The 16,611-nt window shown below is 39.0% G+C and overlaps 1 protein-coding gene across 1 annotated transcript; it reads right to left on the bottom strand.

Moving 5' to 3' along the window:
- On the bottom strand, positions 1–6,173 carry LOC134636946 (myelin-associated glycoprotein-like). The gene is made up of 14 exons (XM_063487222.1): positions 6,099–6,173; positions 5,182–5,289; positions 3,888–3,964; positions 3,398–3,793; positions 3,009–3,302; positions 2,764–2,863; positions 2,416–2,451; positions 2,302–2,334; positions 1,159–1,197; positions 903–929; positions 707–742; positions 542–613; positions 398–425; positions 1–306 (listed from the first exon to the last, which is right to left on the bottom strand). Exons 3-14 carry the CDS (start codon positions 3,931–3,933, stop codon positions 244–246), a joined length of 1,170 nt encoding a protein of 389 aa, XP_063343292.1. The 5' UTR covers positions 3,934–3,964; positions 5,182–5,289; positions 6,099–6,173; the 3' UTR covers positions 1–243.
- Between the last annotated feature and the right edge of the window lie 10,438 nt (positions 6,174–16,611).

Raw genomic sequence — 16,611 nt, forward strand, 5'->3', positions numbered from 1 at the left:
AAAATGAGTAGCATTTTTACAAATACTATTTTGCAGAATTATGGATACAAGCATTTGTCACACCACACAACATAAATTACAGGATTATATTAATTAATGGACAGAAGACATCATCACAAGAAACATGCATGAAAAATCCCAAGGATAAGTGATCATAAAGAGAGCACATAGATTTGTTTTATAATTATTTACATTTATTATTTAGAACAGTAATTGCTGACATTTTCTTGTTTTGTTTGTTTTTCAGATGTTTCCATAGATGTTGAGGTCTGCGGTATTAATGTAGTCATCACCTTCATCAGGGTCCTGTGAGAGATGAAGTTTGTTAGTGTCACAGATATTGATAGCATCAGTGAACTTAATTATGAGGAACATATGGATGGCAAATTAACAGTACCTCTTTGTAATTGTAGGATTTGGGCTGGCTAAGAGCCATTAGCAACAGCAGCAATAAAAAGGAGACATAGGAAAAATAACATTAGAACAATGCAAATGTCCACAGTTTACCAAACGGTTAATTCACAGTGAGTAAGATGAGTACCTTTTGGGAGATGGGAAACGAGGTTTTGTGACTTTCTGGTTATCACAGGATTTCGAATTCACATTGTTTGGACTGCACAACAAATATTATCTCATTAGATCATCAGAAAAACAAAAACAATTGACAAATTCTTTAAAAAAAAAAAAAAACATTTAGAATATTTACCTATGACCAAAATCTACCATGTCACCTTTAGGCCTTCTGTTAAAAAAATAAAAATAAATTATATAAATGTATAAATATAAATATATATGTATGTATATATATGTTAATTGCATAAACACCGCTTTAAAAAGAACTGTCAATCTATTTAGTGGAAGCTGACAAGGCTAGCCACTATAAATGTTTTTTCACACCCTACCTCGAAAATCTGCTCCAAATAGACCTTCTACACAAAAAAGAGGAAGAGAAACAGGCATATGTTTTAAGAAACATAAATAGAAGTGTAGTTTGATCAAAAATGAGAAAAGGCTTCGGACTTCTGCACAGAAATGCAAATTACGGTGAGGCCAAACATCTGCAGCATTTTACAGAACTGTAGAAGGGGTTGTACAGAACTAGACGCTAACATTATCTATTGCATTCAGAGAATTAAAGTTCATTAGAATTACTCTTGCCTTTGATCCGAACGAGATGGTCCTGCTCCAGAACGAATCCTGGAGATTTCACAAATTATATTATTCATTAATTCAGTTAACAGTTACAATACCACATGCAGAAGAAATTGGTTTGATATACACATGTTTCATAGAAGTTAGGTGTGTTATTCTCTTGAGACCTAGAAGAAAAAATGTTTTGATATTTACATTTTTTTTTGATAATTTAAATATTGTGGTTGAAACAAAGATGTTATGGCTGCATGTTTTTACATATTTTTTTTCTTTTTCTTCTGTCCCCTGTACTAGACATAAACTCCATTCTGCATGCCAAATACTAACCTCAACCTGGGTTGTTAGGTCATGTCACCCATGGCACTAACAATGACCATGGATGATGTGACAGAGGGCTGAGTGAGGCAGAAGGAGAATCATCCTAGTCATCCAGATGAGGTGGTGGAAGGACAAATAGCAGAGCAAAAAGGTAAAAGTTCAGATAGCGACATACAGCTTCTGAGGAGGGACAAAATGATGACGCCTGATGTCCATTATTGATAAGAAGTATTATTAATCTGCAGTGGTGGGATTTTGTTTCTCAGCTGCCACATAGAATGCCTGTCCATGAAGGGAATCAACCGTCTGTGGTCTTTGCATTCAGAGGTTTACATTAAATCATACTTTTTATTATGGATGCTGGGTACAGTTATATTGTCCCTAAACAAAAGCTAATATGTCTCAGAGCTTTCACTTTCCTGCTCTAATGTTTGGCCTTTCTCTGCCTCATTTCCTTACAGCTCCAAGTTTGACTCCCCTTCCACAATTTTGATTAAAATCTTTTTGACTTATTTTTAGCAACAGAATCATAATATCTGCAGAAATGGTCCTTGACATAGAGGTCTCAGGCTCATGTCCTCCACAGATGACAAAAATGAATCTTTGAGTCTTAGGAGGATGACTTACTCATGAATGTGGCACTCGTTTGTTTCTCTTTGTAACGTACAAATGAGCTAACCAAATGTGATTTTGTACAACAAAAATGCAAAATGCATTAAGCCTTTAAACAAAAACAGCACTGGGGGGTAAGGGCAGCTGTTTTTTTCCTCTATTTGATCTCTCTAAGATGAGAAAGTGAAAAAAACAAACACACAAACATTGTTTTCTCACCTGCGAGACATCCTCGACAGCCGATTCCACATGCTAAAAATTGGGGAAAACTACATGATGATAATGAAAGAATACATTTGAAATAATTTAAAATCACTGTGTTATTTTTTTTACCTGCCATCTCGACTTTGAAGCTCTTCAATACGTTTCCTTTAACAGATAGAAAAAAGTTGTTTATGAAGATGCACACAAATTAAAATGCTGTGCACAAAAAAGTTACATTCCTTAATTTTCTTTAAATTTAAATTGAAGATATAGAATAATCCTTTAATTGTCCCACAAGGGGAAATTTGGGTGTAACAGCAGCAAGAAAAACACACATACAAACAAACAGTACACAAGACACAGAACAGAAACATACACAATTTTCACATAAATATAAAATACTTAATCTTTCCTAAATGTGATTTTACCTATCAAATATTTGCTGTCAGTTCAGATCGGTGACATTGTAGTACTCACTTGTATTTTTTAGTCATGAAAATGCAGACGAGTATGAAGGCCACAGTGGTACCAATCCCCACTACAGAGGGAATGATGATGTGATTGTAGTTCTCTACACCTGAAAAAAATAGAAGTCGTGTTAGTGCCCTTCTTGGTTTTTGCTGCAAAAGTAGAAATGAGACTAAACCTAGTTTTATTTTTAAAGCAGAGTATAACTTCTATTCAAAATTACAAAATTCAACAACGAATTAAAAATATCTCACGTTTTACATGGAGTGTGAAAGTTTCAGGTGATGTTCGCCCTCCATTAAATTCAGCAGTGCAGGTTATCTCGCTGTTGTCATCCTTCTCTTCGGGAATAACTGTCAGGATGGACTGTGTCTCCCAGTTTCCTTGTTTAATATCTTTATGATGCACAATGATGTTTGTACTATCCAGATTCCATGTGAGTTTGGGAACATGAGTGGGGCAGGTGTGGATGACTGAACAGGTGACAGTGTAGGGCTTTCCTTGAGTGGCTGTCTTTGGTTTAATCACTGTAGGCTTTGGAGGCTCAGCTGAAAATCAAAAAGGCAGACATAAAGTAAGAGGCAAAGCAATTTAACAGAAAACTGGTATAGATGTTTGAAGTCATGGAAAGTTGGTGACATACTGAGCATGTTCAACTCGACACAGTCTTCAACAAAGGAGAACTTGTCCTTGGTGGGGTCATTGTTTTCTGTTCGCACTAGTTCAACCCGGAAACAGAAAGGACCATTGTCATGACCTTTAACTTCAGTTATTTCTAAGGTGCAGTTCTTCTGACCCAGCTCTCCCACCAGCCTTGTTCGGCCCTTAAAGCTGTCCTTAATCAGTGTATAATCCTCATGATAGATGTTTCTTTTTGTGCCATCGTATTCATGCCAGATTCCTCTGAGTCTGGAGGAGGGCAGGTTTCCTCCAGTATGGGAGAATGAACATGGTACCACAACACAGGATGTAACCAGAGCGTCAATGCTTTTTACAACATTGGCCTTCCATTCATCACTGGACACGGAGCTACAGATGGCTGACAGAGAATTTTGAAAATAACAAGGAAATTATTTAATTATACACATTAAGCGTAAAGAGACTGGAAATAAATAGCTGACCAGTGATGTTACCTGCAAAAAGCAGACAGAATTCCATCATAATTTTCTGCTTGGCCATTCTTCTCTGATGTTGGGATGTTTGATTGAGACTAAAGAAATCAAAATACTACATTTCACCATCATAACCAAAATAAACCACGGCTGTCAAAGTGGATATTCAAACAGGATTAATGCCAATAGACATTTATTTATAATTATTCATACCAATTTTTATCTGACAAATACGAGCCATCACAGTAGAAAAGGGATTTCCCCTCAGTGTAATGTAAATAAAGTATATTTCACAAATAAATAATGGCATTATTTTTAGTAAAAGTATCATATATTGCTTATATGTATGTGTGTAATTTAAACAAATGGGTGATACGGACAATACCAAAAATACAGCCACAGAACAAAACCTTCAAGCAACACTAGAGGGCGCGCCCTTCATTATTTAGAGTCCAATGTTAAAATTTTATTTCATTTTTTAAAATAATTTCTGAATGGAAGAATAGAATGTCAGTCTTGTGTAGATTTGAAAAATAAAAGATATTGTGTATCACTCTTCGTAACAGTTTGCTGTTTTAATTTAGTGCACATACTCATCCAAGTCAGAGTTTTCTTTTGAATTTTCTTTTAAAAACTTTTGCAGGATGGCTGCGGTTCCTTTTGGATCACTATCATGTTAGAATTTTTTTTTCCGAAGCGTCTTGAGACTGACATTAATGTTCCATTCAGTATTTGGGAATACAACATTTCAATAGTACTGACAACTATGAATGCCATGTCTTCGCATACTGCCTCTCCTATCGAGTTTTCACCTGAGGTTGAGAACCCCAAGCAGTGACTGACAAACGTGTTAGCAAACATAGTGGATATTTCACTTTCTATCCAAGTAATTTCCTGCTGTTCATTAGGCTTCTTTTTATGTTCATTTTCCATTAGCAAAGTTTTTCTTTTTTGTTCTTAATAGTGTTTAGGTTAATCAATTTTGATTACACACAATATACACTAATATTTAACTTTTTAAATTTTTAACATTTTTGTGACACAGTAGTGTAGTCATATTTATTGTATACTTTTTATACACTCTGCTGTACTGTACATGTTATCACTACAATTACCCCAGATCTTCACGAACCCCCCCCCCAAAAAAAAAACCCCAACAACCCCAAAACAGCTAATGTGCACTATTTCGATTTCAAAGGTATGATAAAACCTTTAAAATGAACACAAAAATCTACTGAACGTTTATCAAATCCATGTACTAGTGTCACCACATACAGGTGTATGATATTGTAAAGGATGACTTTTTTTCACTTACCTGATAAAGCTGCTGCCTGGCTGATCTGAGACGCAACATTCACTCAGTACTCTTTCTTGAGAATAATTATGTGCTAATCTGGTCTGATGATGATTAGCACTGGATCCCCTGTCAAATGGAAAAAAGGAAAAAGAAAAGAAAAAGAAACCAAACGACCAGAATAGAAAACAAAGTCAGTTTATTTCTCTATGTAGAAAAAAAAAACTGAAAGCAGATATCGAGGCGGTAGCAACAGATTTGTCTGTGCAGATAGCTGGGAGGGGTCTCTGTTGATCTGTGTCTTCCATATTTGGGTGCATTTTGTTTTACTATTAGATACTCTGACCCAGATACCCACTCTGACCTCTGGGGGAAACACAAAGGACTGCAGGCTAAATGAGATAAGGTAGCTGTCAAAATGCACTCATACAGTCACTATAGAAATAAATCAATTTAGACAGAGTTCAGAAAGGGTGCCTAACAGGGGTATTCAATAAAAATTTAAAGTTGTCCAGTTAGACAAAATGTTCCCAAACAAAGGTCCAGAATATTCTACTGTTCCACGTGCATTATGATTCAATGCAGTATATTTTGAGGTAGTAATGGTGTTAGTAATAGTAGTAATCGTTGAATCCATGTCTTTATTTATTCAACATCTGGCTGCCAAGTCAAAGAAAGAAACTACAATTCAATAACAATTTAAATAATGTTTATCATTCAATTATTATGAACTGGAGGGTTCTTTAATAAAATAATAATAATGATAATAATAATGTACCTTTTGCATTCTAAAGTAAAATATAGAACTTTTGAGAAAGTTGTCTTCAAATAAATACTTAATAAACAAAACACAAGGAAAGTAGTTTCAGTTTCCCCTCTTTTTCCTCAACTAAACTTCAAATGTATCAATTTCACAAAAAACATTTAACATCACTTACTACTTCAGAATTCCTTGTCTCGTCTCCTCGATGGCACTTCGACTCTGAAGGAATGACTTGATTTGCTTGGTAGCGTCATGTGTGATAAGTACAAAACACAATGACTGTTCTGTGGCTTTAATGTGAATGTGTGTGCACACTGACTACCGTAAAGACAGCAAAGCTGTGCAGAATGAAATAACCTTACCGTAATAATAAAAACAGATGTGCAGAGTAAAACTGGATCAAAATCTCATAATAAGTCAGTTTATGGATCTGCCTGTTGGTGACTTAAGGCTTAGAATTTCTCACAGTTTTTTCTGCATTTGTGCATTATGTTGTTTAGAAGGCAATGATCACAAATCCCAAGGGCTTGGCAACTGATTGTCAAACATCAGCAACACTGACTCTTGTTGTAAAGAACCAAAACATTGATGCGGTTGGCTATCTACTTCTGTTAATATCCATGTGAAAAGAAAAAGCCATTGTGCAAAGAAATTTTCCAAAAGTGAATGAAATGCACACTACGTGATGAATGAATGAATGAAATAAACAGAGAAAAAAAACAGATTGTGATAATCAATAACTGTTTAGCCCAGTCTGGGTCTTATTTTTCTCTCTTTCTCTTCCCTGTCAGCAGGTAACGTTGGTTCATACAGGTGCTCCTCCCCAGAGTCTCCATATCTTTGCCTGATGTTCACATGTCAATGATCAGCTGGTTAACTCACCTGCCCCTCACCGGGTCATAAATTCCGCTATTTAAGCACACTTCCTGTCACCATCAGTGTTGGGCAAGTTAATTTGAAAAAGTAATTAGCCACACAAATTATGTGTGCAACTCCAAAAAATAATTTCTGTCCACTATAAGACAGAGGAGAACATCACAAGCCTGATACCTGCACGCCTGACAGCAGGAGGTGTATCACTCCTCCTGTTTTTTTCACCTGGAGACAGCGTTTACACTGCAGTCTGCCTTTAGTAGCTTTTTGGCAGCAACTGGGACAAAAAATCGGCCCGGGCATTTTGACTAGAGACCGGCCCACCAGGATAGAGATTGAAAATGTGACGTCATTCAGGGGTAAAACCGCAAAGGATTCTGGGAACTTGAGGCAAGAGGCAGGCTTTCAATTGAACTCAGTTACACAGCGATAAAAAGAAACCCAAAAAATGGCAAGAGGCTGTTGTATTATTAACTGCAATAGCCGGTCGCATGACAGCCACAGGAAGCCGACGGGTAAAGAGATCGTTTTTTTTTTTTTTTATCGGATTACGTCGTTGAAGAGAAATTTTTTAAGCCATGTTTCCGAAGTAAGAGCCGACGGATGGTCTGGATATACCAAATATAACGTCTCAGAACACTCCAGCTCACATGTTAGTCTGCTCCAAGCATTCCCACAAAGGTCAGTGTTTTGTAGTAGTTAATACGTCATTTTTCTTAACATAATTGGTGATATAGGTTACAAGCAAGTCTGGCGCTGAACAGAAATTGTCGCTCTATGCTCCTTTATTTATTGTGCATAAATAGTGAATTGTCCTGACACAATATTACGTTTCGCTTCTGTTATTACCATGGTACATTGACAAAAACATATACTTTTATTCACAGGATAAAACAGTTGTTTTGTATCACTAATTGCCCAGTGAGATTACAACATACAATATTATTGTCACTGCTACATTTCTGTAATGCGTACCAGAAATTATTTCCACTACTAATTAATTACCGTTGAGCTCAAAGGTTATATTAATAAACAGTTAACGAATGTGTATTTATGACGACAATTTGTGAGACTGGTAAACTTACCTTTGTTCGTTGTGCATGCCTCGAGTTCCCGGCATGCAATGCGCGAAAGTCACGTGATCTGTCAATCGCTATAGGAAAAACCTTAAATTAAGACCAAGAACACTAGAGGTGAGACATGATCATTAATTAATATTAAAATTAATAAATGACAGATTTAGTGATATTTTTATAAACACCTCCTTTCCTTTTTTGTTCTCCATTTTCTTTAGTTCGTCTATAAGATTGCTAAACAAGGGGGAGGGTGCATCCGGCCTCCTCGGCTGTAATTGGTCCAGCCCAGAGTCGATCATGACCAATTGGCCAATCCAACACCTTTCGTTATATATACCCTTCCAAAAAAAAAAAAATCCATTGGCCCATAAAAACAAAAAATCGCCAGCGGCCCACCGGGCAAATGCCCGGTATGCCCGATGGCCAGTCCAGCTATGCTGACCAGTCACCTCATTGTTCTGACACACAAAACAAAACTATCGACTACACTACACACTAGATACACACTGCAAACACCCTAAACATCACAAATCTTTCACATCTCAAAGGTCTCTCTTTCATTCTCTCACCGCCATGACTCCTAAAACCTCCCCCTCTTCCTAAACAACCAAATGCCATGTTGCCACATAATTTGTTGATTGGTCGACATGGTACATTTTTCCACCAATAGGAAAGGGGTGGTTTTTCTTTTCTTTTCCTTTTGTTCACAAGCAGAGTGTTTGCAAGCATAGCATAGTAACGATAGTATTCAGGAAAAAGCATTGAGTATATTTTTTTTATCATGACTCTGGTTTTACGTGGCCTGTCACCACAATTTAAAACTGGTATATATATATTTGAAGGCCACACTTTTAACACGAAAAATCATGGTTGTCTTGGGTTGACATAGAATCTTGTTGCTATTTCATCTTGCAGTTTTTCCCAATTGTTTACACACATTTTCTGAAAGCATGCCTCATATTGTCAGAACTCTACACACAAATAAAACACACACACACACACACAATGGATAAAACCCTTCAATTCTTCTGCAAGATGAAACTCTACATTCAAAACAATGTAATTTCTTGTCAAAATGGCATTTTGTTTTCAAATGAGACACACAAACCATCACATGAATAGACATTTATAAGAAACAGTTGAACACTGATGTGGTTAATGTAAAACACTATGACCACTTCTCCAGTCCTGACCAGACGCCAGGTCAGCGGGGAGATATCATCACCCCCACCCGAGATTGGGTACCAAGCCCCAAGTGCGATAGTAGAAGGATCGTTGAGTGCGAGAGGAACTGACCTGAAAGATAGGATCATGGCAGCCTGGCAGCACAAATGACCAGCTGCTAGTTGACGAGAGACACCCAGAATGGCTAACCGAAGGCCGGACAGTTCTGATCCTCAAGGACCCCCAGAAGGGACCGGTCCCCTCCACTTACCGACCAATAACCTGCCTCAGCACCATGTGGAAGCTCCTGTCAGGCATCATAGCGGCTAAGATGTACAGGCACATGGGTCAATACATGAGCGGGGCACAGAAAGGGATGGGCAAGAATACCAGAGGTGCAAAACACCAGCTACTGGTAGACCGAGCACTCAGCCGAGACTGCAAGACCAGACTGACCAACCTGTGCACTGCCTGGATTGATTACAAGAAGGCCTATGACTCAATGCCCCACACCTGGATCCTGGAATGCCTAGAATTGTACAAGATCAACAGGACCCTGAGAGCCTTCATCGGGAACTCAATGGGTATGTGGTGTACAACACTAGAGGCCAACTCCAAGCCCATAGCACAAGTCACCATCAAGTGCGGGATCTACCAAGGAGATGCTCTGTCCCCACTGCTGTTCTGCATAGGCCTTAACCCCCTCAGTGCGATCATTGACAAGACTGGCTACGGATACCGACTACGGAGTGGAACAGTTGTCAGCCACCTCCTGTACATGGATGACATCAAGCTGTATGCCAAGAGTGAACAAGACATCGATTCACTGATCCACACCACCAGGATATACAGCAGTGACATCGGAATGTCGTTCGGACTGGAGAAGTGTAGTCGGATGGTAACAAAGAGAGGGAAGGTAGTCAGAACTGAGGGGATCGAACTACCAGAAGGCAACATTGCAGACATAGAGGACAGTTACAAGTACCTGGGGATCCCGCAGGCGAATGGGAACCATGAAGAGGCCGCTAGGAAAGCTGCAACCACCAAGTACCTGCAGAGGGTCAGGCAAGTCCTGAGGAGTCAGCTGAACGGTAAGAACAAGATCCGGGCCATCAACACCTACGCCCTGCCCGTGATCAGGCACCCTGCTGGGGTAATAGGCTGGCCAAAGGAGGAGATAGAAGCCACTGACATAAAGACAAGAATGCTCCTTACCATGCATGGAGGGTTTCACCCCAAGTCCAGCATCCTGAGGCTGTACGCTAAGCGGAAGGAAGGAGGCCGGGGACTGGTGAGTGTCAGCACCACAGTCCAGGATGAGACGAGGAACATCCACGAATACATCACAAAGACGGCCCCAACTGACAGCATGCTCAGTGAATACCTCAGGCAGCAGAAACCCAAGAAAGAGGAGGGAGACGAGGAACCATCATGGAAGGACAGGCCCCTGCATGGTATGTACCACCGGCAGATAGCAGAGGTGGCTGATACCCAGAAATCCTACCAGTGGCTGGACAAAGCTGGACTGAAAGACAGCACAGAGGCACTAATCATGGCAGCACAAGAACAAGCTCTGAGTACAAGATACATAGAGGCTGGGGTCTATCACACCAGGCAAGACCCCAGGTGCAGGCTGTGTAAAGATGCCCCTGAGACAATCCAGCACATAACAGCAGGGTGCAAGATGCTAGCAGGCAGGGCATACATGGAACGGCATAAACAAGTGGCCGGCATAGTGTACAGGAACATCTGTGCCGAGTATAACCTGGAAGTCCCGAGGTCAAAATGGGAGATGCCCCCAAGGGTGATGGAGAATGACCGAGCTAAGATCCTGTGGGACTTCCAGATACAGACGGACAAAATGGTGATGGCTAACCAACCGGACATAGTGGTGGTAGACAAACAGAAGAAGACGGCCGTAGTGATCAATGTAGCGGTCCCGAATGACAGCAACATCAGGAAGAAGGAACATGAGAAGCTCGAGAAATACCAAGGGCTCAGAGAAGAGCTCGAGAAGATGTGGAGGGTGAAGGTGACGGTGGTCCCAGTGGTAATCTGAGCACTAGGTGCGGTGACTCCCAAGCTAGGCGAGTGGCTCCAGCAGATCCCAGGAACAACATCGGAGATCTCTGTCCAGGAGAGGGCAGTCCTAGGAACAGCTAAGATACTGCGCAGGACCCTCAAGCTCCCAGGCCTCTGGTAGAGGACCCGAGCTTGAAGGATTAACCGCCCACAGGGGCGAGCAGGGAATTTTATATATATATATATATATATATATATATATATATATATATATATATATATATATATATATATATATATATAATATATATACACATACATTATATATGATTTTTTTCTCCAATTCACCAGGTCTGTAAAGTTCAGTATGACTGTGGTACATGATATAAAAGAATAAATACAGAAGAATAAAAACTTTAACTTTACTCTTCTTAAATATAACTCAGAAAAAGTAACAGTAATAGTAAAAGTACAAATGTGTACAAGTTAGAGACTTCCTCAGTAAGTTTACACTCTTTTGGAGTGATTTTAATTGTGTGTTAAAGGAGAAAGAGATTAGGAGGTGTAGTAGAGGATGCAGAGTCCAACATCACTGAGGCCGTCTCTCCTGCATGAAGTCCAGGTGCTGGTTTTCCAGTGTGTGCGTCTGATGGCCCAAAGCTGACTCAGAGCCGTAACACCATCAATGGCTGCAGTATGGAACAGATGTGGGTGTGTCCTTATCTCCCAGAGGAGTCCAAATCGTCATCAAACAGCCCTACAGACACAAAAACATGTGAAAATATAAACAACCAGACTATCAGCAGTGATTTAACTACTTTAAGACCTCTGTGAAAATCATTTACAGTATATATCACAGAATTTAAGGCCTTTATAATCACAGAGCATACAGAGAAAAGTACTAAACTGAATCAATTATTTCAGCTTTTGTTTTTCATGATGTATATTGTATTAATAATTAAATTTCATTATCTGTGTCTTTACCACACATGTGCCACACAGGTGTAGGTACTGTAGGTTCAGTGAATGCTTAAATTGCACTGATTAGAATATACTGGACATTCAAAGCTAAGATTCAGCGCACTGTGTTAGAGGCTGGGATTTGATGAATTCATCATATATACAACCTTTGATCATCATTTATGTCCAGGTGAGAATGAATCTGTGCACTCACACATTAAATGAACTGAAATCAGTAGTGTGATCTCCAGTCTTGATATAAGGAATGAGAGAACTGACAGCTGTTATTTTAATCAGCCTGTCTCAGTTGTTTTAACTCTAAATATCACAAAGTAGGGCTGTTCAATATAACGATATATATCGGATGACGATATAAAAACGTCTATCGTTTCATTTTACGCTATCGTTTGTTTCGTGGTGTCGCAAAATAAATTGTTTACGGCAATATTTTTTCATCGTTTTGATGGTCACTGTAGTGGCTATATTAACTTCTTAAAGTTCTCTCTTTCTCTTATATTTTATATAACCACACTATGGACGGACAAGCGCCTGTTTTTATGCGTTGTGGTTAGCAACAACGACGGTAACAGCATCGCGTGTCCGCTTGTTTATGTTCCACATAAACCTTTCACAATAAAGCTCAAGATCCTGTTGAGACTTTTCAAAATAAACTGAATCACGTGAAAGAGCAGATTATTTACGGATGAGAAGTAAAAAAGAGCCGCCAGGTGTTAAAAAAATAAACCTTAGACTAAAACGTTAGAACAGGCTTTTCCCCGCAGCACGCCGTGTAATAAATACTCACAAAGAAAACGGCGGCCGTTACAACTTATGTCTAAAAATTTATCGTTTCACGCATCGGTTAAAACACTCGACTCCAGGTACATGACGCGCAGCTGGAAACACTTCCTGCAAGACGAGCTGCCAGAGATTCACAGAATTTACAGAAAATGTTACCTTTTTGAGATTTATATCGTTATCGGGACGATAGAATTCTTATATCGGGATATGAGATTTTGGTCATATCGCACAGCCCTATCACAAAGTAATGTGGTAACATCTGGACTGACGAGTTTACTGTCAGCATTGTAATCGATAGTTTAAAGGCTTTAGGTTGCAGCCAATGTTCCCTCTAATTTTTCATGTGTCTGAGCGAACACACAAACTCCCTGAGCGATCCCTTGGACCACTGTGAGCAACAGCAGACGTGTGCACTGTGGTCACGCCAGCGTCGAATCCTTTCAAGTTACATGGTTTATTAAAATAATCAAATTACAGCATTTACATTTATGCTAGACTATTTTTAAATTAAGTGCTTTTGCCCACTTACAATGAAAATTTAAAAAAATCTTGTTCATGACCTTTGTAGTATGTTAACACTATTGGAAGTAAAAATAAAGCTCTGACTTGTATTATGACTATAAGTCTGTGGTCTGGGAGAGAGTCCTGTAACTGTCTGCAAAATACAGTAATGACCAATGCTGGGCAACTAATTATATAGTTACTTCACTTAAAAAAGTTATTGAGTTTTGCAAACAACAAAGTTTTTTGCAGCTGTTTACCTAAAAAAGCAGCCAAGGATTTTTTTAAACAAACATTTCAAAATATTAACAGAACAATCAGCTGTTCTGCATCAAATCTGATGCCACACAAATTATTTCTGTCCACTATGAGATAAAAAAACAACAGCCTGATACCTGCAGGCCTGACAACAGGATATGTATCACTCCTGTAACATTCAGCAGTCGCCTCATTGTTCTGACACACACAACAAAACTATTGACTACACTACACACTAACTACACAAGATTTGTGCTAAACGTCGCAAATCTCTCACATCTCAAAACACCATCGTCACTCCTAAAACTTCCCCCCGTCTCTTAACAACTAAATGCCATGTTGCCATATCATTTTTTGATTGGTCGATATGGTACATTTTTCGACCAATAGGAAAGGGTGGGGTTTATTGGTTTTGGCTTTGCTCACAGGCAGAGAGTGCTTTCGAGTGTTTTCCTTATAAAACGCCATTTGTACTGTTTCTTCCCGCGGTAAATATAAACAACGATAGTATTCAGGAAGAAAAACAAACATTGCATATATTTTTATCATAACTTTGGTTTTACGTGGCCTATCACAACACCTAACACAATTTAAAAACTGGTACAAAGTCCACACTTTTTCCGTCAATTGTTCCGTCTGTTCTGCTCACATCTCCAATGGTTGTACATGTTGTCATTAACGTGGCTTCACTCCACATCAGCCACGCCGCTTTGCTAGCTAAAACACCGGCGTCGGCACATAACGACGCTGTCATAGCCTGTCAACGACGTTGATTAGCTGCGTATTTACGAATGTGAATCACGTGATTGGCTGAACTATGGGATAAGGTGGCATCGTTCTAATCCCATACTGGAGCAGCCAGTCACTTACTGATCAACACTGCAAAACAGAATTGTTAAAGTTTTATTTTTAATTTCAATTCAGGTTAGATTTTTTTTGTGTGCAGAGACCGTGCCAGCAGTGCGCAATTGCGCACGCGCGCAGCTTAGAGGGAACATTGGTTACAGCCATTGCTCTAACGCTGTATAAATGTAACAAAGCTCAGTGCTGTTTCTAATAGTCTGAGCTGCTTCCAGTTTTTTTGTGAAGAGGACAGCAGCTTACAAAACACGTAGCTAGCTCGTACAGCTGCGACATAAAATTTTCACAAGCTAAAATGACCTTAAAATAAAGGGGCTACATGCGGTGATGCTAGCGTTAGCCATGTTAGCACGTCACCTCGTTACCTTCAACAGGTTGTCAGACTGCGTAAACAGGCACTCAGTCAGAGGTTGCGCTCTATGTTTCGCTGCAGGGTCCCTTCATTCTTCACATATCCGTGTCGAGCCGAATGTAAATCCCGAGGCTAAACGGCCTTTGTACAAGCACACACGCTTCTTAGCAGGGCGAAGCTATGAGCTAGAAAAATCCAGGCAGACAGCCTGTGTCTGTCCAACCAATCAGAGAGCTCCTTACATCTCACGGTGTGGCTAATTTGAATAGCCGCAGGATTTTTAAAATGAAGTTGTTAATCCAACAGCTAATCCATAAATTAATCCCTGAGCGAACAGGAAAGGGAAATGGATTTTGAAATGCAGTTTATTAAGGTGCAATTGGAAAAAAGATTTTTGAACTGCAGTTTATTAAAGTGGATTTCAATAATGTTTTTTGAAATGAAGTTTTTAAAAAGCATTTTAAAAATCAGTTTATTAAATTGGAATTCAAAAATGAATTTACAAATGGAAAATTTATTCTACAATTCATTATTTCAGCACAGAATTCTTTATTTCGATGCGCGTGGCTCTTGTGGTCCTCCATAGTAAAGCAGGAATTGTGCTTGTAGTTTAGCAGAATTGGTTCAGGGAGTTGGTGCATCAGTTACATGTTGTAGTCATGTGTCTGAAATATGAGTAATTATGTGTAAACAATTGGGAAAAACTGTAAATTGGTCATGTGATTGGTTTACCATGACTACTTTATTCTTCCTCAGCCAATCAGCAGGACTTGTGCGAATGTTTCAGGACTAGTTTTAGTCATTGTGCAAATGTACTGCTTATAAATTTGGAGAAACCTGCAGTCAGCTGAGACTGAAGAAGTCACTTGGATGAGTGACGAAAACGTTTCTCCCACTGAAAACGCTAAGTCCAGATGAACAGAATCAACCTTTTGGGATTTACCTGGATGATTGAGCATGCATCAAGATAAAGTTTTACTAGAGACAGACAAAATGAAGTAAATTTAACCTCGGACATTCCCCTGGTGATTATCCCTTAGTTGTGTTTGTAACATCTTCACTTCTTTTATCTCAATGTCATTTAGCTTTTCTCAGTATCTATGTTTCGTTTCTATATTTGCAGAATTTATCTTTGATGGGAAGTGACATGTTGGACTCTAAATATCACACAGTTAAGACAGTTTACACAGAAAAGCAGTTCATGCATGATTTGGTAACCTACAAATATTAGTACAGACACAGGATTAAAAAACGTGAGAGAGTTGATAAAATATGCAATGCAGCTGCTTTAAACATATACCATATGGAAAATGTGTTGTGTTTTCAGTCCGTTTGCCACAGGTGCATAAAATTAAACACATTGCCATGGGATCTGCCTTTACAAGTATTTGGGAAAGAGTGGCTTGTTCTAAAGAGCTCACTGAATTTTAGCTTGGCACTGTAATAGGACAAAATCATTACAAGTCACTCATTTTAGGTGTTTACCAAAAGGAAAATTATTATTATTATTATTATTATTATTTTTATTTTTTTTTTTTATTTTTTTATTTTTTTTTAATTCAAGCTCAAATTCCTTGCCTTTGGCTCATTTTATGTTTAGAACAGATGCAGTAATAATATACAAACATTGTTCAGGTCTGCTGTACTCTCTGTCTGTAAAAATGGGGAAGTGCTGTGGCCCTTCAGTCTATCCTTGTCCTGTGTGGCCTGATGTTTGTGTGTGTGGGATGAGAGGTGGGTATTTGCTTGTACATGTGTGTGTGTGTTTTCTCTTTTGCTCCTGCTTTCCCGCAAAAAGGGTCCTGCACTGTTAGATTACA

Source organism: Pelmatolapia mariae, linkage group LG10_11 (assembly GCF_036321145.2).
Source record: "Pelmatolapia mariae isolate MD_Pm_ZW linkage group LG10_11, Pm_UMD_F_2, whole genome shotgun sequence".
NCBI classification, from domain to species: Eukaryota; Metazoa; Chordata; class Actinopteri; order Cichliformes; family Cichlidae; genus Pelmatolapia; species Pelmatolapia mariae.

Excerpts from the sequence above, each read along its gene's own strand:
- LOC134636946 (XM_063487222.1), bottom strand. The coding sequence starts at position 3,933 with ATGGCCAAGCAGAAAATTATGATGGAATTCTGTCTGCTTTTTGCAG. Across the intron at positions 614-706 it reads ATGGTAGATTTTGGTCATAG|TCCAAACAATGTGAATTCGA; the intron begins GTAAATATTCTA and ends TTTGTTGTGCAG. Across the intron at positions 426-541 it reads CGTTTCCCATCTCCCAAAAG|CCAGCCCAAATCCTACAATT; the intron begins GTACTCATCTTA and ends AATGGCTCTTAG.